This window comes from Myxine glutinosa, unplaced genomic scaffold (assembly GCF_964187855.1).
Source record: "Myxine glutinosa unplaced genomic scaffold, kmMyxGlut1.1 SCAFFOLD_1445, whole genome shotgun sequence".
Classification (NCBI taxonomy): Eukaryota; Metazoa; Chordata; class Myxini; order Myxiniformes; family Myxinidae; genus Myxine; species Myxine glutinosa.
In genome coordinates this window covers 10,266-32,321 of record NW_027617540.1, presented here as the reverse complement: position 1 = coordinate 32,321, position 22,056 = coordinate 10,266, and the positions used below count along the sequence as shown (strand labels likewise).

Sequence of the window (22,056 nt, the reverse complement as noted above, 5' to 3'; positions counted from 1 at the left end):
ATGGCCGGATGCCTTTCCCGACGCCAACCCACTTAGTCGCCTCCTACGACACGCAGGGATACGGCGTACCTATTCTTATCCAGGGTACACACTGGGAAACGTTTAAAACATGGAAATCCTGGGGGGGGGGGGGGGGGGGATCACCGCTGCGGTTTAAACATATTTAAAGAAATATTTCAACAAAACCATGAAAACAATCTGGGAAAAGTCTCTAAGTGAGAACGTGGATTTGAGAAAGCAGGAGCAGAGGTGAAAGAACAAACGAGAATATAGGGGGCGGGGCACAAGTCGAGACGAGGAGGCCGCACGAGACACCAGGCCGCACGAGGCGCGGACAAAGAAACGACTAATTACACACAAATTTGCAACAACTACAAAACCAAAACCAAATAGAAACACACAATAACACATACACAACAAAATACGCAGCGGAAATTTGACAAAGAAACGAACGGGAAAACACTCAAACTTTGATGCCGTGGAGAGATCAAAGCAAGCCCCGTCGCTCGAGGGACCGGAAGCGGATTTGGGAACTTCACGATTGGGAACAAACTTCCCGACATAAATGTGTATATATATTGCTGCCCGATAAACGGGCTTTTGAGAGTACCCGAGTGTGATACATTTATTAAACCTACTCGGACGAATTTCCATCTTTGGTCGCGTCAATTCTTTCAACTCGCGTTGGAGCACAGCTCCTTCAATTCTGTGTTTTAGGGTAAGGCTGTGTCTCCCATTAATAGAAATACTCCATTGCACCAGTGAAAGAGATAGATTCCCTTCATTCCCACTCCCAAAACTTCCATTCCCATTGCCAATTACCTCCCTTCCAATTGCCAACTGCATTTTGGGCGGTTTTCCCTTCATCCGCCATTGACCACGAGGCAGGGTTGGGGAAGAAAGGCGTGCCTCCACCTCGTCATAGAGGGGAGGAGTGAGCCAGCCCCACTCGACCAACCATGAACAAGGGGTTTGGCTTGAGAGGGCGGAGAGAGAACGTTTGGGGGAGGTTCGCAAAGGTTGAGGGGCGGGGCCTATATAACCCACGGCGGGGCGTTTCCGAAAAGAGATGCGCTTTGAGTAGAGTCGAGGAGGGAGGAGATCAGAAGACAGGAAGGCCTTGAGTTGGACTAAGCAAGAGAGGAAGTTGTTGGACTGGGTGGGACTAAGAAAGAGAGAGAAAGAGTCCTGAAGCTTGTGAGGGAAGGAGAGAGAACCCGTCACACCAACCCTCCACCAAGCTCCGCGTTGGCTCCACCAAGCGTTCACCTCCACCAAGGCTCCACCAAGCTCCGCGTTGGCTCCACCAAGCGTTCACCTCCACCAAGTTCCGTGTTGGCTCCACCAAGCGTTCACCTCCACCAAGGCTCCACCAAGCTCTGTGTTGGCTCCACCAAGCGTTCACCTCCACCAAGGCTCCACCAAGCTCCGCGTTGGCTCCACCAAGCGTTCACCTCCACCAAGGCTCCACCAAGCTCCGCGTTGGCTCCACCAAGCGTTCACCTCCAGCCATCCACCTCCTGCCATTCCTGTCATTCCCCGCGTGAGTCTGTCTTTTGTTTGTTCTGTCCTGGGTTAATTAAGACTGTAGGTAAGCTAGTATTTGCACTGTGTCACCTGCGTCTTATGTGTTGTAAATAAACGTGACTGCTTTCTTTTTGCTTGTGTGTATAATAAATCCTGTTATTCCTCCGTACTCTGTTTTCTTCTCTCTTCCTCTTTACATTCGGTCGCTTTAGAGGTTTCCCGATTGAATACCTGTGGCGCGATCTGGTCAACGTTCAGGAAGTCGGGCCAATCGGGGATCCTGCAACGGTCGCGGTTGACCATCCGCTCGGCCCAAAGTAACATCTTGTCCGCGACCCGTAACAATATATATATATAGATATTTTAAAAATACCGGGATCGAGTCTTAAGACGTCTCCTTTTTCAGGAGTAGAGGAAATGAAGTTTGGCACCATTCCACCCACAACTTATACTCCTTTATTAACAATCTTCGTGCGAAATAAGTTGTATAAGCACAAAGTAGAAAAATAATAGCTTCGCAATAAATTTAATTTCTGTCGACAGAGGTCAAAAGGTCATCTAAATTGGCAGAAGCCCAACATTGTGTTAAAAAAAATTTGTTTTGGTAAAATTCTTGAAAAGTTTATTTTGAAAATAATGTTACGTTTGTGGGGGGAGGGTGGGCAGTAGGCAATACCTTAGCCCAGGTAGATTTGCATAGATAGTGTGCTCTGATTGTCATGAAGAAGAAGAAGCCCCATGTATCATAAGTAGGGATCCGGTAGACCGTATGTCGTGCAAGAGCGTATTTTCGTTCCCATCACGAGGGGTGGGGTTATGTTAATTGGTGAAGGACTATGGGTAATTAATCCCTTGTATGTAATGGCCTCTGTTATTTTCCTCTGTTTCTTATGACACCAGCAACACACACAGATAGCCAGGCAATCACGCATTTATAACACTAAATAAAAACCAACTGGAAGCAGGACATTGAAAACTACCACTGATACCACCGACCTGGTGAGCACACAGGCACAGGAGGTCCGGGAGGCGACGCCCTGAAGAGCAGTGATTGGTCCGGGATTGATTGGCGCAAGGACTGCTAAGATGGGATTAGTGATTGGTGGAGTAGGCACGGATGAAGTCAGAGCATTGAGTTTAAAATAACGCTCTCCCCGACATTTTTTCCTCTTTGCTGTCCCTCTAGAAGACAAAAGACGTTGTTCCGACATTTTCTGCCCCTTACACCCGGGAGATCATAGCGAACGGTGGCATTTTTGCTCTCTTGCGTTGGGCATTGGTGCTGTGCAGTCAGCATTTCATATCCGTAACTTTGGGTTTTGACGATCGTGAGGAAAGGCGGTCGTGGCTTGTGGACTCTGGCACGCTTGGCCGTGGCTTTGTGATGGCTGAGGGCCATGCCGAGTGAACCGGAGAGGCGGCGGTGCTGTGTGGAGCAGAGACGAGTGAACGGGCGCGGCCTGCTCGCTGCGCACTCGACAGCTAGAGGGGTGAACTGTGCACGGAGGCCTGGTTCCTGCTCGCGTGCTGCACGACAAAGCGTGCTGTTCCCGCCAAGGACGCGGGGGTTTGGACGATTCCTAACGAGGTTTAAGAGCAGATCGGAGCTATGTGCCCACTAAACAAACACACATTTTTTACTTTCGTTCTTTTATATTTCCCTATGTGTGTATTTGAGTCTGTCTGGGGACGTCCCATTTAGGATATTAGTTTAACGTGAATTTTTTTGTTGCTGGCATTTATTTTCAATAAACCTGTATATTTTGAACATTTTAATTGTGTGTCGGTTTGAGTTAATTGTTGCAGGTTCAAAGACTGCTGGTGGACCCCGACTTCCCCCCCCTCTCCCCCCCAGCCCCACCACCCACTCTTCCCCCGTGCGTATAATGAAGGTGCGCCATAGGTTTGAACGCCTTGGAGTTAAAGCTCGTTTGGTCATCTGTGTCGCCCTGCGGTGTTCACGACAGGGCAGACACGACAATAACATTACCCCGTACCCCTCCATCTACCAAATGGTACACCTGGACACTCACCTTTCTGAGAAACCTCAGAGGAGATTTCCAGGAATGCCTCATTCTGAGATGTGGGAAAACCCCCAAAATATTCCACATTGAAAAGAAAGGAATCCTGATCAAGTTGCTGTTGATGTAAGAGAATAACTATTTTTACTCCGATAAATGTATTTTGATTATTGTTCTTTGAACAAATACAGGTTTGTAACATTTATCCCACAAATCGATCAACTTGTCCTATTTAAGGACGCTCAAATTAATTCTTGTGGAGCCCTGCTTGTTATTGAACGTACGAGGAAGATAATCAATTCAGTTCTTGTGAGATGTTATTGGGGAATATTGGATCAAGAGTGGACATGGGGTGCAAATTATTGTCAATAACTAAGTAAATAACGTCAATTGTGGTTATACACCTGTTATGGGAATTTCCCATTGATTTCAATGAAAGTTAAATACATGTGTTGACAAATATTGCAAAACAAATCAATGTAACTTATCAATGAAATATTTTACATGCATTGGGTCTTGACCCGCTCCATCCTCGGTGAAAGTACTTTCGTCTAAGATTGCACTTGTAAATGATTCGGTCAAATCGTGAAGAATTTTCTTTCTTTGTTACCTCCGCCACCAAAGGTGGATGGGGGTTATGTTTTTACCCCTGTTTGTTTGTTTGTGAACACGATATCTCAAAAAGTTGTGGACGGATTCGGACAAAATTTGGCAGTGAGGTAGTGTATGTGACAAAGACGAAATGATTAGATTTTGGTAAAGATCCGGATTCGGCTACGAGAATGTTTTACGTGATCCTTCATCATTGAGAGATAGGGTCAGAAACGGTACATAGCAGGATATCTCAAAAAGTTATGGACGGATTTTGACGAAACAGATTGCACAGGTTGTGTGTGTGACAAGGAAGAATCGATTCAATTTTGCTGAAGATCCGGATCCGACGAGTCACATTTTTTAAAGTGATTCGTCACCAATGGGAGATTGGGCCAAAAACGATTTTGTTTCACAAACGATTTGCCAAAAACGACAAAAACGATTAATGGGAAAAACGATACAGCAGGAAATCTCCAAAAGTTGTGGACGGATGATTTTGATTAAATGTGATTCTGTATTGTGATTTTCTGGTCTACTCTGGGATACAAAACGTAAACTATCCACCTGGCAGAGGTATGCTCTATACTGAGTGCCGTTCTCGTGAATTCAGTCTGCATTTGATGGGCCAGCGTACTCCTGACCACTTGCGCACAAGACGGAAAGCGAAGCGGGTTCCTTTAGTGGATCCGACCGTCATGTTTGAATAGAGTTTGGACGTTTGGGCGATTTGGTAGGTCTCGACCGGCGATTGTAGGACCGAAAGATCCATGAGGGTGAGAGTGGATCACGTGCAGGGTCGTGTTCTCTAAATTGCTGGATTCCTTTCTTGAAGTTTTACTCTTTGGTCCAGCATGAATTTTATGGGTTCTTGAGGTTCCCGTCAGTGGTTGGGGTGAGCACAACGACCAAGGTCAGTGGATATGTTGAGGGCAAGGGGTATTGCTCTCATGGTGGTGGATCGTGGCACTGGGGGCCATCTCTTTCCTTCCCTTGGCTGGTGATCTCATGTGACTTCACACATCTGCAGAGTTCCCTCCGGGTCATACTCCTCCTTACATCCTGTGAGATGGGGTAGGGGTTGAGCAGAGGCAGCCTCACTGAACCTTCTCGGGTGAGCCAGCTAAGGGAAGGGTGCATTTTCGCGATGCCCGCCCACCAACGTTGAGCTGTGATCCAGGGTCGTGTGGTCCATCGTATACTTTTCATCAACCATTTTGGATAAACACATTTCTATCCGTTCAAAAACATACAGAACGAGAAAGAGCAATTAATGGTTGCACACCCTCGCTTGGACTTTCTACCTCTGCCATCGAAGGTGGATGGAGGTCTGTATTTTTTTTTTTTTTTTTTTTTTGTTTGTTTGCAAGATCGAGGCTCGTGAAAGAGCGAACATTAATCACACAGAAAGACAAACCGACACACAAACATACAACATCGGGAGCGGTAGACAAGATGGGGAGAGAGGGGGAAGGACACAATCACAACATTTGAGAGCAGGGACCGAGAGACATGGAGACATCGAGAGATCTGAGAGAGGGCGAGGGCTTTGGGGGAGGGCATGGGAAGGGGGAGGGGGGGTGGGAGAGGTATAAAACATATGGACACGGCCAGGACTTCCAGGAAAGAAGTTGGAATTTCAAACAAGGTGGATCTGGGGTGAATTAGCGGGGGTAGAAAAGATCAAGGTTTTGGATGGGGGAAGATAAGAGATGGTGGTGAACAGCTGTTTTAAAGACCTGGAGGGAGGAGTGGGATTGAAGGGAGTGAGGGAGTTTGTTCCAGAGGCGGGAGAAAAGAGGAATGAAAGAGTGAAGGTGAGCAGAGAGCCGAGATTTCGGCAGTTTAACCATCAGAGGGTTGCTGGCAGATCTTGTGCGACCTGTAGGAATATTTGGAGGACAGAGCACAGAGAGAGCTGGGGGTGCAAGGCCGGAGAGGAGTCGGTAGAAGACAGAAAGACCACCTACCTGCTTGCGGTGAGTGAGTGAAAGGCCCTCAGAGATAGCTTCATCGCGGGAGATTCCAATAATTCTGAAAGCTTTGGTTTCAACAGCGTGAAGCCGAGCTAGGTGTGAGGCAAGAGCACCGGCCCGGCCCATAGGGGAGAACAGTATTCCATTGAGCTGCGGATGAAAGCCTTGTATGTGGTGAGGAGCTCAGGTGTGCCGAGGAAGGACTTCGCACGACGGAGGATGCCCAGTCGGCGACTGGCTTTGGAGGCCAGCTTGGAAATGTGGTTTTCCCAAGAAAGATCATGGCAGATAGTGAGACCCAAAAGCTTGAGCGACAGAACTTCTTGGAGAGGATTGTTGAGAAAGTAGATGGGAGGGTTGTCCAGTCGATCTTTTCGGAGAGACATAGTAAGAGTGTGGGATTTGTCAGGATTGAAAGACATGTTCCACTTGTTTGACCAGTCTGTGATTTTGTCCAAGTCTTCAGAGAGTGAGGAGGCTGCAGACTGCCGATCTGAGGGAAGAGCAATGGAGCGGCAGAGAGTGGAGTCATCAGCAAAAAGATAGAGAGGATTTTCAAGTGAGTCAGAGAGATCATTGATGAAGACCAGAAAAAGCACAGGGCCCAGAACACTGCCTTGGGGCACTCCAGCCTGAACAGGAAGAGGAGATGAGAGAACCCCATTCAGGGCCACACGTTGACGATGACTAGAGAGGAAGTCAGCCAGCCATACGTGGAGATTTCCATGGATACCAAAGGAGGAGAGTTTGGTGAGCAGAGCGGGGTGCCAGACCGTATCGAAGGCACGTGATATGTCGAGGGAGACAGCTCTAATTTCCTGTTTGGCATTGAGGACCTCCATCCATTGTTGAGACAGCAGAAGCAGCATGTCCAGAGTAGCGTGACCTGGTCTGAAACCAAATTGATGCTCAGAGATCAAGCCATTGGAGAAGAGGAAAGATTTCATATCCGAAGCAATGATGGATTCCATGACTTTGCTGATAATTGGGAGAAGGCTGATTGGTCTGTCGTTGCTAGGATCTGTTTTTGCACCTTTTTTGTGCAAAGCGGTGATGTTGGCCGATTTCCAAGCAGATGGCAGTTGACCTTGAGCAAAAGAGAGGGTGAAGAGAACAGAGAGAGGGTGAGATAGAGCGGCAGAGCAGGATTTTAGGACCCGTGGGCTGATGCCGTCGGGTCCAGTTGCAGAATCAGAGTCGAGGGTTGACAAACTTTTCCACCTTGTCAGGAGGAAAGGACACGGAGTCCAGGAGCAGCTGGGTACGACTGGGTATGGTGGGTACAGAGAGGGATGGGTTTGGGACACAAGATTTAGAGGCAAACACAGAGTTGAGGCATTCAGCTTTTTCACGTGCGGAGTCAGCTGTGTAGCCGTTTGAGGTAAGGGAGGGGATGGAGGAGGAACAAACACCAGAAACGGATTTGACCAGACACCACCAGGTTTTGGAAGAGGGAGACAGATAAGAGAGTTCGGTCTTGAGAACGGAGAGATATTGTTTCCTGGCTCTCATGAGGGTGGACACACACTTGTTTCGGGCTTTGTGAAAGGAAATGAGATTTCCTTCCGTTGGATTTGCTTTCCAGGAGACGAAGGCAAGTTGTTTCTGGGCAACAGCCTCACCACAAGATTCCGTGTACCATGGACGGGAGGAAGGGTATGACAACTGAAGACGAGATGGGATAAATCTGTGCATGAGGGAGAGCAATTTACTTTGGAAGAATTCCCAGGATGAGTTGATGTCAGAGGTGGTAGAGATGGGAGACCAGTCCAGATGATTGATGGCTGCTTGAAGACCGTGCCAGTTGGCCTGAGTGAAATGCCAGACTCGTCGACGCTGAGCAGGCTCCCCGAGAATGGTCAGAGAGATGTCCACTTTAACAAGGACATGATCAGATGATCCGATTGGTGCAGAAGAGGAGCAGCAGACATTTTCAGGGAAGTTAGTCAGTACCAAGTCGAGAAGAGAAGACGCTCCGTTGACTGAGATCCGGGTCGGGAAATTGACAGATTGTGTCAGTCCCAGTGAGTCGCAGACGTCCTTTGCTGAGGAGCCATGGCTGGTGAGGGAGGTACCCACACCCAGCCAACTGGAATGACGACAGTTGAAATCACCACATATGAGGAAGAGAGAGTTGGGATGAGTAGATAGAAGTTGGTCCATATTATCAGACAGCGAGATGTAGATGGAGTCATCACTGTTTGGTGGACGGTACAACACACATATGAACAAGAGGTGGGAGCAAAGGGGAAGCCGTAGCCAGAGGTATTCCTGGGGGTGAGGTGGAGAGAGTACAGTGCAGGGCGAGTGAGGACGAGAGTTTTTGATAAAGATAGCAACCCCACCTCCAGGACGAGGCTCAGGTCTATCATACCGGAGGAGGGAGTAACCCGGGAGAGATACTAAGGAATCAGAGACATCATGAAGGAGGAAAGTTTCTGTTAAGCAGATCATGTCTGGTTTGACAGAAGCAACCTGTATGGAGAGATCAGTTAAGTTTGAACGAAGACCCCGGATGTTTGAGGTCCATACCGTTAATGAAGAGGAAGGGGGAGCATCGGATACAGAACAGGGGGGAGGAGGGGCAGGGTAAGATGTGGAAGAGGTGGAAGAGGTAGGGAGAGCTGTTGAAGGTGTGTCAGAGATTTCAGAATAGCTCGGAGAAAGAGAAGGATGGGGCGGACAAAAGGTTTGATGGTGATTGGGTGAGGCACAATGAGGTGTTATTTGAGGAGGGGGAAGAGCGAGGCAGAAGGTTGGGGGAGATGGAGGTGAGAGTTGGAAGGGGGAAGAATCGGGGAGGACGCTTTGAGGAGGGGGAGTGAGAGGGCGGAAATTGAGAAGAAATGAGGGTGGGGAGATTTGAAGGGGAGGGGCGAGGGGGGAGTTTGGGAGGGAAGGGACAAGGGGAGGGATTTGAAAGGGATGGGATATGGGGGAGATTTGGAGGGGAGGGGTGAGGGAGGAGTCTAGGAGGGGAGGGGTGAGGGGGTAGTTTAGGAGGGAGGGGCAAGGGGGGAGATTTGAAAGGGATGGGTGATGGGGAAGATTTGGAGGGGAGGGGTTATGGGGAAGATTTGGAGGAGAGGGGTGAGATTTGATTTTAGAAAGTGTACGATTAATGGGAAACGAACATTTATTGCAAAATGAGTTTCTTGGTTGCACACCCTCGCTTGGACTTTCTACCTCTGCCATCGAAGGTGGATGGAGGTCTGTATCTGTTTGTGAACAGGATATCTCAAAAGTTTGTGGCCAGATTCGGACAAAAAATTGTGGACAGGTTGAGTGTGTGATGAAGTCGAATCGATTCGATTTTGGTGAAGATACGAATCCGGATACGAGAATTTTTGAAAATTTTAAGTGATTCTTCACCATTGAGTGATTGGACCAAAAGATATGCAGCATCATATTTCAAAAAGGTGTGGATGATTTATGACAAAACTTGGTGGATGAGTTTGGTAAGTGACAAGAACAAGCCGATTAGCTTTGAGTTCAGGTCCAGGTCTAGATCCGACCTGTCAGTGGATACAAAACGTAAACTGTTCAGCCTGGCAGGGGTATGCGCTCTACCGAGTGCCGGTCTAGTTTTACATGCGACCTGCTGCCATGTTCGAATCTGGGTGAACATTTCCAAACAGCAAACTGACCAAAGCCCTCACCATGCATGCCCAGAGATAATAAAAGGTGTTGTAGCTGAGAGAAGGCAAGGGCAGGCAACAATCATATCACCTGAGAAATAAAACTTGATCAAAATCCAGATATGACTTTACAATACCAGCGACAGTCCAACTACCTACATCTCCAAACACCAAAAACTGTCCAACTACCTACATCTCCAAACACCAAATCACAAAAACTGTCCAACTACCTGCACTCCAAGCAGCATCCCACAGAGACTGTGCAACTACACACACCTCCAAGCAGCATCCCACAAAAACTGTCCAACTACCTACATCTCCAAACACCAAATCACAAAAACTGTCCAACTACCTGCACTCCAAGCAGCATCCCACAGAGACTGTGCAACTACACACACCTCCAAGCAGCATCCCACAAAAACTGTCCAACTACCTACACCTCCAAGCAGCATCCCACAGAGACTGTGCAACTACCTACACCTCCAAGCAGCATCCCACAGAGACTGTGCAACTACCTACACCTCCAAGCAGCATCCCACAGAGACTGTGCAACTACACACACCTCCAAGCAGCGTACCACAGACACTGTGAAACTACCTACACATACAAGCAGCATACCACAGCGACTGTACAACTACCTACACATACAAGCAGCATAACACAGAGACTGTACAACTACACACACCTCCAAGCAGCATCCCACAGACACTGTGAAACTACCTACACATACAAGCAGCATACCACAGCGACTGAGCAACTACCTACACATACAAGCAGCATACCAAAGCGAATGTGCAACTACCTACACCAACAAGCAGCATATCACAGCGACTGTCCAACTACATACACCTACAAGCAGCATCCCACAGGGACTGCAACTACCTACACCTACAAGCAGCACACCAGAGACTGTGCAACTACCTACACCTACAAGCAGTATACCACAGACACTGTGCAACTACCTACACCTACAAGCAGCATACCACAGGGACTGTGCAACTATGTACACCTACAAGCAGCATACCACAGCGACTGTGCAACTACCTACACCTACAAGCAGCATACCACAGCGACTGTGCAACTATGTACACCTCCAAGCAGAATACCACAGAGACTGTGCAACTACCTTCACCTACAAGCAGCATACCACAGAGACTGTGCAACTACCTACACCAACAAGCAGCATACCACAGCGACACTGCAACTACCTACACATACAAGCAGCATACCACAGCGAATGTGCAACTACCTACACATACAAGCAGCATACCACAGCGCCTGTGCAACTACCTTCACATACAAGCAGCATACCACAGCGAATGTGCAACTACCTACACCAACAAGCAGCATGCCACAGCGACTGTCCAACTACATACACATACAAGCAGCATCCCACAGAGACTGTGCAACTACGTACACCTACAAGCAGTATACCACAGCGACTGTGCAACTATGTACACCTACAAGCAGCATACCACAGAGACTGTGCAGTGTGCAACTACCTACACCTTCCAGCAGCATACCACAGAGACTGTGCAACTACCTACACCTACAAGCAGCATCCCACAGAGACTGTGCAACTACGTACACCTACAAGCAGCATACCACAGCGACTGTGCAACAACCTACACATACAAGGAGCATACCACAGCGACTGTGCAACTACCTACACCAACAAGCAGCATACCACAGCGACACTACAACTACCTACACATACAAGCAGCATACCACAGCGAATGTGCAACTACCTACACATACAAGCAGCATACCACAGCGACTGTGCAACTACCTACACATACAAGCAGAATACCACAGCGAATGTGCAACTACCTACACCAACAAGCAGCATGCCACAGCGACTGTCCAACTACATACACATACAAGCAGCATACCACAGCGACTGTGCAACTACGTACACCAACAAGCAGCATACCACAGCGACTGTGCAACTACCTACACCTACAAGCAGCATCCCACAGACTGTGCAACTACCTACACCTACAAGCAGCATACCACAGCGACTGTGCAACTACCTACACCTACAAGCAGCATACCACAGCGACTGTGCAACTATGTACACTGACAAGCAGCATACCACAGAGACTGTCCAACTACCTCCACCTCCAAGCAGCATACCACAGAGACTGTCCAACTAGATACAAGAACAAGCAGCGTACCACAGAGACTGTGCAACTGCCGAAACCAACAAGCAGCGCACCACAGAGACTGTGCAACTACCTGCACCTACAAGCAGCGTACCACAGAGACTGTGCAACTACCTGCACCTACAAGCAGTGTACCACAGAGACTGTGCAACTGCCGAAACCAACAAGCAGCGCACCACAGAGACTGTGCAACTACCTGCACCTACAAGCAGCATACCACAGAGACTGTGCAACTACCTGCACCTACAAGCAGCATACCACAGCGACTGTGCAGCTACCTACACCTACAAGCAGCATACCACAGCGACTGTGCAACTATGTACACCGACAAGCAGCATACCACAGAGACTGTCCAACTACCTCCACCTCCAAGCAGCATACCACAGAGACTGTCCAACTAGATACAACAACAAGCAGCGTACGACAGAGACTGTGCAACTGCCGAAACCAACAAGCAGCGTACCACAGAGACTGTCCAACTACCTGCACCTACAAGCAGCATACCACAGAGACTGTGCAACTGCCGAAACCAACAAGCAGCGCACCACAGAGACTGTGCAACTACCTGCACCTACAAGCAGCGTACCACAGAGACTGTGCAACTACCTGCACCTACAAGCAGTGTACCACAGAGACTGTGCAACTGCCGAAACCAACAAGCAGCGCACCACAGAGACTGTGCAACTACCTGCACCTACAAGCAGCATACCACAGCGACTGTGCAACTACCTACACCTACAAGCAGCATACCACAGCGACTGTGCAACTATGTACACCGACAAGCAGCATACCACAGAGACTGTCCAACTACCTCCACCTCCAAGCAGCATACCACAGAGACTGTCCAACTAGATACAACAACAAGCAGCGTACGACAGAGACTGTGCAACTGCCGAAACCAACAAGCAGCGCACCACAGAGACTGTGCAACTACCTACACCAACAAGCAACGTACCACAGAGACTGTGCAACTGCCGAAACCAACAAGCAGCGTACCACAGAGACTGTCCAACTACCTGCACCTACAAGCAGCGTACCACAGAGAATGTGCAACTGCCGAAACCAACAAGCAGCGCACCACAGAGACTGTGCAACCACATGCACCTACAAGCAGCGTACCACAGAGACTGTGCAACTACCTGCACCTACAAGCAGCGCACCACAGAGACTGTGCAACTACCTGCACCTACAAGCAGAATACCACAGCGACTGTGCAACTACCTACACCTACAACCAGCATACCACAGCGACTGTGCAGCTATGTACACCGACAAGCAGCATACCACAGACACTGTCCAACTACCTCCACCTTCAAGCAGCATACTACAGAGACTGTCCAACTAGATACAACAACAAGCAGCGTACGACAGAGACTGTGCAACTGCCGAAACCAACAAGCAGCGCACCACAGAGACTGTGCAACTACCTACACCAACAAGCAACGTACCACAGAGACTGTGCAACTGCCGAAACCAACAAGCAGCGTACCACAGAGACTGTCCAACTACCTGCACCTACAAGCAGCGTACCACAGAGACTGTGCAACTGCCGAAACCAACAAGCAGCGCACCACAGAGACTGTGCAACTACCTGCACCTACAAGCAGCGTACCACAGAGACTGTGCAACTACCTGCACCTACAAGCAGCGCACCACAGAGACTGTCCAACTACCTGCACCTACAAGCAGCGTACCACAGAGACTGTGCAACTGCCGAAACCAACAAGCAGCGCACCACAGAGACTGTGCAACTACCTGCACCTACAAGCAGCGTACCACAGAGACTGTGCAACTACCTGCACCTACAAGCAGCATCCCACAGAGACTATGCAACTACCTACACCTACAAGCAGTATACCACAGAGACTGTGCAACTACCTACACCTACAAGCAGCATACCACAGCGACTGTGCAACTATGTACACCTACAAGCAGCATACCACAGGACTGTGCAACTACCTTCACCTACAAGCAGCATACCACAGAGACTGTGCAACGACCTACACCTACAAGCAGTATACCACAGCGACTGTGCAACTATGTACACCTACAAGCAGCATACCACAGACTGTGCAGTGTGCAACTACCTACACCTTCCAGCAGCATACCACAGAGACTGTGCAACTACCTACACCTACAAGCAGCATCCCACAGAGACTGTGCAACTACGTACACCGACAAGCAGCATACCACAGCGACTGTGCAACAACCTACACATACAAGGAGCATACCACAGCGACTGTGCAACTACCTACACCAACAAGCAGCATACCACAGCGACACTACAACTACCTACACATACAAGCAGCATACCACAGCGAATGTGCAACTACCTACACATACAAGCAGCATACCACAGCGACTGTGCAACTACCTACACATACAAGCAGAATACCACAGCGAATGTGCAACTACCTACACCAACAAGCAGCATGCCACAGCGACTGTCCAACTACATACACATACAAGCAGCATACCACAGCGACTGTGCAACTACGTACACCAACAAGCAGCATACCACAGCGACTGTGCAACTACCTACACCTACAAGCAGCATCCCACAGACTGTGCAACTACCTACACCTACAAGCAGCATACCACAGAGACTGTGCAACTACCTACACCTACAAGCAGCATACCACAGCGACTGTGCAACTACCTACACCTACAAGCAGCATACCACAGCGACTGTGCAACTATGTACACTGACAAGCAGCATACCACAGAGACTGTCCAACTACCTCCACCTCCAAGCAGCATACCACAGAGACTGTCCAACTAGATACAACAACAAGCAGCGTACCACAGAGACTGTGCAACTGCCGAAACCAACAAGCAGCGCACCACAGAGACTGTGCAACTACCTGCACCTACAAGCAGTGTACCACAGCGACTGTGCAACTACCTACACCTACAAGCAGCATACCACAGCGACTGTGCAACTATGTACACCGACAAGCAGCATACCACAGAGACTGTCCAACTACCTCCACCTCCAAGCAGCATACCACAGAGACTGTCCAACTAGATACAACAACAAGCAGCGTACCACAGAGACTGTCCAACTACCTGCACCTACAAGCAGCGTACCACAGAGACTGTGCAACTGCCGAAACCAACAAGCAGCGCACCACAGAGACTGTGCAACTACCTGCACCTACAAGCAGCGTACCACAGAGACTGTGCAACTACCTGCACCTACAAGCAGTGTACCACAGAGACTGTGCAACTGCCGAAACCAACAAGCAGCGCACCACAGAGACTGTGCAACTACCTGCACCTACAAGCAGCATACCACAGCGACTGTGCAACTACCTACACCTACAAGCAGCATACCACAGCGACTGTGCAACTATGTACACCGACAAGCAGCATACCACAGAGACTGTCCAACTACCTCCAGCTCCAAGCAGCATACCACAGAGACTGTCCAACTAGATACAACAACAAGCAGCGTACGACAGAGACTGTGCAACTGCCGAAACCAACAAGCAGCGCACCACAGAGACTGTGCAACTACCTACACCAACAAGCAACGTACCACAGAGACTGTGCAACTGCCGACACCAACAAGCAGCGTACCACAGAGACTGTCCAACTACCTGCACCTACAAGCAGCGTACCACAGAGACTGTGCAACTGCCGAAACCAACAAGCAGCGCACCACAGAGACTGTGCAACTACCTGCACCTACAAGCAGCGTACCACAGAGACTGTGCAACTACCTGCACCTACAAGCAGCGCACCACAGAGACTGTGCAACTACCTGCACCTACAAGCAGCATACCACAGCGACTGTGCAACTACCTACACCTACAACCAGCATACCACAGCGACTGTGCAGCTATGTACACCGACAAGCAGCATACCACAGACACTGTCCAACTACCTCCACCTTCAAGCAGCATACCACAGAGACTGTCCAACTAGATACAACAACAAGCAGCGTACGACAGAGACTGTGCAACTGCCGAAACCAACAAGCAGCGCACCACAGAGACTGTGCAACTACCTACACCAACAAGCAACGTACCACAGAGACTGTGCAACTGCCGAAACCAACAAGCAGCGTACCACAGAGACTGTCCAACTACCTGCACCTACAAGCAGCGTACCACAGAGACTGTGCAACTGCCGAAACCAACAAGCAGCGCACCACAGAGACTGTGCAACTACCTGCACCTACAAGCAGCGTACCACAGAGACTGTGCAACTACCTGCACCTACAAGCAGCGCACCACAGAGACTGTCCAACTACCTGCACCTACAAGCAGCGTACCACAGAGACTGTGCAACTACCTTCACCTACAAGCAGCATACCACAGAGACTGTGCAACTGCCGAAACCAACAAGCAGCGCACCACAGAGACTGTGCAACTACCTACACCTACAAGCAGCGTACCACAGAGACTGTGCAACTACCTGCACCTACAAGCAGCATCCCACAGAGACTATGCAACTACCTACACCTACAAGCAGTATACCACAGAGACTGTGCAACTACCTCCACCTACAAGCAGCATACCACACAGACTGTGCAACTACCTACACCTACAAGCAGCATACCACAGCGACTGTGCAACTATGTACACCTACAAGCAGCATACCACAGGACTGTGCAACTACCTTCACCTACAAGCAGCATACCACAGAGACTGTGCAACGACCTACACCTACAAGCAGCACACCACAGCGACTGTGCAACTATGTTCACCGACAAGCAGCATCCAACAGAGACTGTGCAACTACCTACACCTACAAGCAGCATACCACAGAGACTGTGCAACTACCTACACCTACAAGCAGTATACCACAGCGACTGTGCAACTATGTACACCTACAAGCAGCATACGACAAAGACTGTCCCACTACCTCCACCTACAAGCAGCACACCACAGCGACTGTGCAACTATGTTCACCGACAAGCAGCATCCAACAGAGACTGTGCAACTACCTACACCTTCAAGCAGCATACCACAGAGACTGTGCAACTACCTACACCTACAAGCAGCATACCACAGAGACTGTGCAACTACCTACACCTACAAGCAGCATACGACAAAGACTGTCCCACTACCTCCACCTACAAGCAGCATAACGCAGAGACTGTGCAACGACCAACACCGACAAGCAGCATCCCACAGAGACTGTGCAACTACCGAAACCAACAAACAGCATACCACAGCGACTGTGCAACTACCTACACCTACAAGCAGAATACCACAGAGACTGTGCAACGACCTACACCTACAAGCAGCATAACACAGCGACTGTGCAACTACCTACACCTACAAGCAGCATACCACAGAGACTGTGCAACTACCTACACATACAAGCAGCATACCACAAAGAATGTCCAACTACCTACACCAACAAGCAGCATACCACAGAGACTGTGCAACTACCTACACATACAAGCAGCATACCACAGAGACTGCGCAACTACCTACACCTACAAGCAGCGTACCACAGAGACTGTGCAACTGCCGAAACCAACAAGCAGCGCACCACAGAGACTGTGCAACTACCTACACATACAAGCAGCATACCACAGAGACTGTGCAACTACCTACACCTACAAGCAGCGTACCACAGAGACTGTGCAACTGCCGAAACCAACAAGCAGCATACCACAGAGACTGTGCAACTACCTACACATACAAGCAGCATACCACAGAGACTGTGCAACTACCTACACCAACAAGCAGCGTACCACAGCGACTGTGCAACTGCCGAAACCAACAAGCAGCGTACCACAGAGACTGTCCAACTACCTGCACCTACAAGCAGCGTACCACAGAGACTGTGCAACTACCTGCACCTACAACTTACAGTTGCAGTGTGCCCGAGGACGACGAGTGACGAGTGACGAGTGACGAGCCGGAGGGTGGTTGTTCTTCTTCTTCTTCCTCTGGGGGTCAACTTCCTGGATCTGGAACGGGAAGTGATATTTTTTTCTTTTATTCTTTCCTTTACCCTGTGGATGGTCCATCGATTTTATATATAATTATAAACCGAAGGGTTTTATATATATATATATATAAGTCCTTAAGGGTCAACGAGATTATTTAAATATCTTTCAAAAAAACAACAACATTTCATTTTACGGTCGGTTGAATGTGACGTCACGACAAGGAACGGTGGACGATTTCAAATGCATTAATTAGCTTTTCAGTGATTAATTATTGATTAATTGGTTTAGATTCAAAAGGGTGGAGGCCCGGGTGCCCGGGGCGTCCGTCCGGACGTCTTTGGCTTGAAGGCTCATTTTCCGCGGCGCAACACCTGCGGGGGCCCAGGATCGAGGGTTCGAACCTTTAGCAGTTTGCTTGCAGCTCTCGATCTCATCGTTGATACGTCATCGTGGCCCGCCTTAGCCCGGTGCACCACGACGCCTCCACCGATTGGAGCTCACTTGGAACATGCATTTAACCCCCATGTGATTGATCTAGTTACGTCACCGGCTGGAGCAAGGTTACGTCACCGGCTGGAGCAAGGCGATTCTGCTGCTGGTCTCGCTTGGGGGACCAATGGGTCGCTACAATATTAATATTAATATCGAGCAACACATTTATGCCAATAAATCATCAGCTATTGGAGTTGGACTAAAATCGTAAATACATAAATTGCTGGACAATAATATTAATAATATTCCTTGAACAACAACAACATGTTGTCTGTTCTGATGGTATATTGTCATTACAATATTACATCCTTGTAGTTGCGTACATGTTACTGTTAGATATATGAGAGGTGCGCCGAGTCACAAGTAGAACACATTTGTATTGACTATTGAGTATTGTCTAAACACTCGGTATTATATTACTAATTATTATTATTCTTATTACATGGAAGCGTAAGATTTATTATGCAGGCAGGCATGCATAAACTTTTACAAATAACACTGCATGTGATGAAATGAAAGTGAGCCTCCTTGTTGAAATATATACATAATTGGTTTTTGTCCAATAAAAAGGTGAAAAACACTGTACGGTATATTTATTTCTTGCCTCCGATCCTAAATGCATTGTACAGTCACGTGAAAGAGTAAGTAGGGGAAGGCGGGGCAAGTTGAGCATCGGGGTAAGTTGAAGTGAGGCACCACCTCCCAGCCATTTATGAATGAGTCAGACTTTGTGGTGGCGCCATCTATAGTATAGATGCCCCATTGCATAAGTCCACGTTGTGCCATATTGTTTTCTAAATTGAAATTGAAACGGAAACCAGTGTTGCAGAGGGAAAAATCCAATTTTCAGCCATAAAAGTAAAAAGGTGTAAAACAGGTAAGTTCACGTTTCTTCCATATGCAGCATGGAGATAATATGGATATCAGATGACAATTATTGTTAGTCCAGGTATGTGTCTCCATTCTTGTCGTAGACTTTAATACGATGGATGCATAGAAGATGTGTGTATGTGGAGACATCTCAGAAAGTTCAGACTGGGGTAAGTTGAGCCAGACCCTACGGGGCAAATCGAGCCATGGCTCAACTTGCCAACTCATGTTGGTGGAGATAATAATAATTAGCATTTATAATGCGCTTTTCCCCAAAGGCTCAAAGCGCTTACAGAATACCATATTATTACCGTACCCCGGTCATTGGATACATTGCGAGCCTGCACCACACTGGGTGTACCATCTCCACACCCCAGTATGCCAGGAGCTTGCAGCCCTATCTGAAAATCGCAAACGGAAGCCATCAGCCAAGAAATCAAAGAGATGCTTGTTCAAAGCTAATGGGAAAAAGACATGTCCCCCAAGATCAAACACCCCTAGTTCCAGTGAGACAGATGGTGATTCAGAAGTTGAGTATGATGACGAATCAGATGTGGACAGTGAATAGGATATCATTGAAGGTGACTTTGTAGTTGTCAAATGTGCTGGCAAATCAAGATTTGTGCATTACATTGCTCGGGTTGATGTACTGAATGGAGAGGAATTTCAGTTTGAAGGTGTCTTCCTGCAGAAAGTTGCTGGAAAAGTTGGATCTGACAACCCAGTGTTTGTTCCAAACCCAAAGGATGAAGCAGGATTTGAACTGCAAGACATCGTGCGTAAGCTGCCACAGCCTAAGTGCGTTGGCAGTTCTGCCCGTTGTTCTGGACAGCTTGTGTTCAATTATTGTGACTTGTCAGTTTGGCAGCTTAATTGACTTGATTTCTGACATGTTTTACTTTTAGTTGCAGATCCAAATGATGAAGCTGGCATTGATGAGCAAGATATTGTGCCTTAATTGCCACAGTCTGACTGTTGGCCTTTCTGGGTGTATTTGGGACACTTTTCTTTTATTGTGACTTGAAACTGTGACAGGTGGATCGAGTTGACTTTTCTTACCACAGTTGACAATCTTGTTTTTCTATGAGAGTGACTCAATTTGTTCGTAACTGATTACTATAACCATGAACACAAGGTAATCATTTCGTTCAGTGTTGTAGAATTTTACAACATTAAATATTTTTTTCTGGCAAAACAATGCTTTTCTACTTTAGTTATCTTTATTTGGGGCAATGATCAACTTACCCCTATGTGGTACAACTTACCCCAGAGGTTGGATCAACTTACCCCTCAGGCGGGCAAGTTGAGCCATTTTGCCTCCGTTTTTTCAAAATGTCACAGTGACTTTCAGTGTGGGGATAGAAAGTAAGAACCAGCTACAAAATGTTTCCCAAGGATTAAATTAGAAGGCAAGATACTCATTTGTGCAAGATCATCAGTAAGTTCAGTCCTAACATTCCAAGAACAAAAACTGGCTCAACTTGCCCCGCCTTCCCCTACACCCCATGTGAAGTTTTGACTTTTTCAACGTATTTCAACGTAATAATAATAATAATAATAATAACTAGCCGAAACCCGTGGAACATCCACGGAAGGGAGGATGTGGTGTATGGATAGAGTGTACCATTATGGATGGCATAGGGGATTTGCTTGTCCGAGTAAGAGTTAGGAAGAAAGATGAGAATGAAGAGTGCGTATATGAACAACGTATTTATTGCAAGCTAATTAAATGACAACGCTACGATATACTTTTGAAAATATCACGTACCGTCTCGAAGTCAATGGCATCCTTTTATCTCTTCGTATACAACTCTGATTTCTACCTTATCGTGAACAGGGTAAAGCCTACTTTGATAATCATGAACGGTGGCAGATGCAGGAGTTGGTGAAACGAAAGGGAGGGGGAGGGGGGGGGCTGATCATGACCGACCCTACGCCAATATGACTCAGCCAGCTGATTCAGAGACAACGCAGGAATTGCAAAGTTACCATCATATTGAGTCAACTTACACACTGGTCTTTGAGGAACAATAAACTGCTCTATTCAAGGTGCTTAAGTTAATCCTTCAAATCATTTAAAAACAACCCAACGTTGACGAAGCATGGCATACGAGGCCCGTTCAAAAAGTTCACGGAACGACGTACTCTCAAAGGTCTGAGGCCAAAATGTTTGTTTTTTCCCCCCCTTACACAACGGAAACAACAACTGGATAGGTAGGGCCGAGGCCTACGCCTACGTTTCGTCACTCGGCGAAGTACACTTTGTTTTAAGCTTTCAGAAGCTGAAGCCTTGGTATTTATTGCTTTATATGATACTGATGGGCTGCTGATCAGTTTCACTTCGTTGTAATCACAGTATATGGAAGACATTATGGTAAACCCACCTGATGAGGTTAGCGTACAGCGCGATCGACGACACCGGCACAAATGGCGGAATGCATGATCAGGATTGTCCAATCAGCGGACGGCTTGTTGCGCCTTCACCCAGCAGACGCCAATACGATGGAGTCGTAAGATGGCGTCGTATCGGCCGTTAATCGGATGCTTTTGGGCCCCAACGTCGGCTAATTCAGATTTTTCGAGTATGGCTGTAGGTGATAAACAAAGAGCGCGGTTCGTAGATCGTAAATCCATTAGTGCCGGGGCATTGGGTCACTGGGTGCGGCGTAAAAGGGATAACAAAGTCGAGTCCTTACGGTATTATTATATAGATAATAATAATAATAATAATAATAATAATAATAATAATGCATTTATTTTATATAGCGCTTTTCAGGAAGCCCAAAGACGCTTTGACAGAGTGTAAAACATAAAAACAATTGCAAAAAAGACAAGAATCAACAGGGAAATATTCAAAGCAAAA

The 22,056-nt window shown here is 47.9% G+C and overlaps 1 protein-coding gene across 2 annotated transcripts in view; it reads right to left on the bottom strand.

The window, feature by feature from the left end:
- The window catches only part of LOC137436276 (uncharacterized), a 31,744-nt gene extending 9,963 nt beyond the window's left edge, over positions 1–21,781 (bottom strand). Inside the window, exons 1-2 of one of the 2 annotated variants that reach the window (XR_013621633.1) lie at positions 21,578–21,781; positions 17,750–17,849 (exon numbers count right to left, since the gene is read on the bottom strand). Coding sequence is in view for 1 of the 2 variants with exons in the window: in XM_078769149.1 (XP_078625275.1) it covers positions 17,750–17,849; positions 18,233–18,265 (133 nt within the window). In the remaining variant the exon portion in view is untranslated. Of the gene's footprint in view, positions 1–17,749; positions 17,850–18,232; positions 18,293–21,577 lie in introns of those variants that run through there. The other variant, XM_078769149.1, reaches the window with a different exon arrangement.
- Between the last annotated feature and the right edge of the window lie 275 nt (positions 21,782–22,056).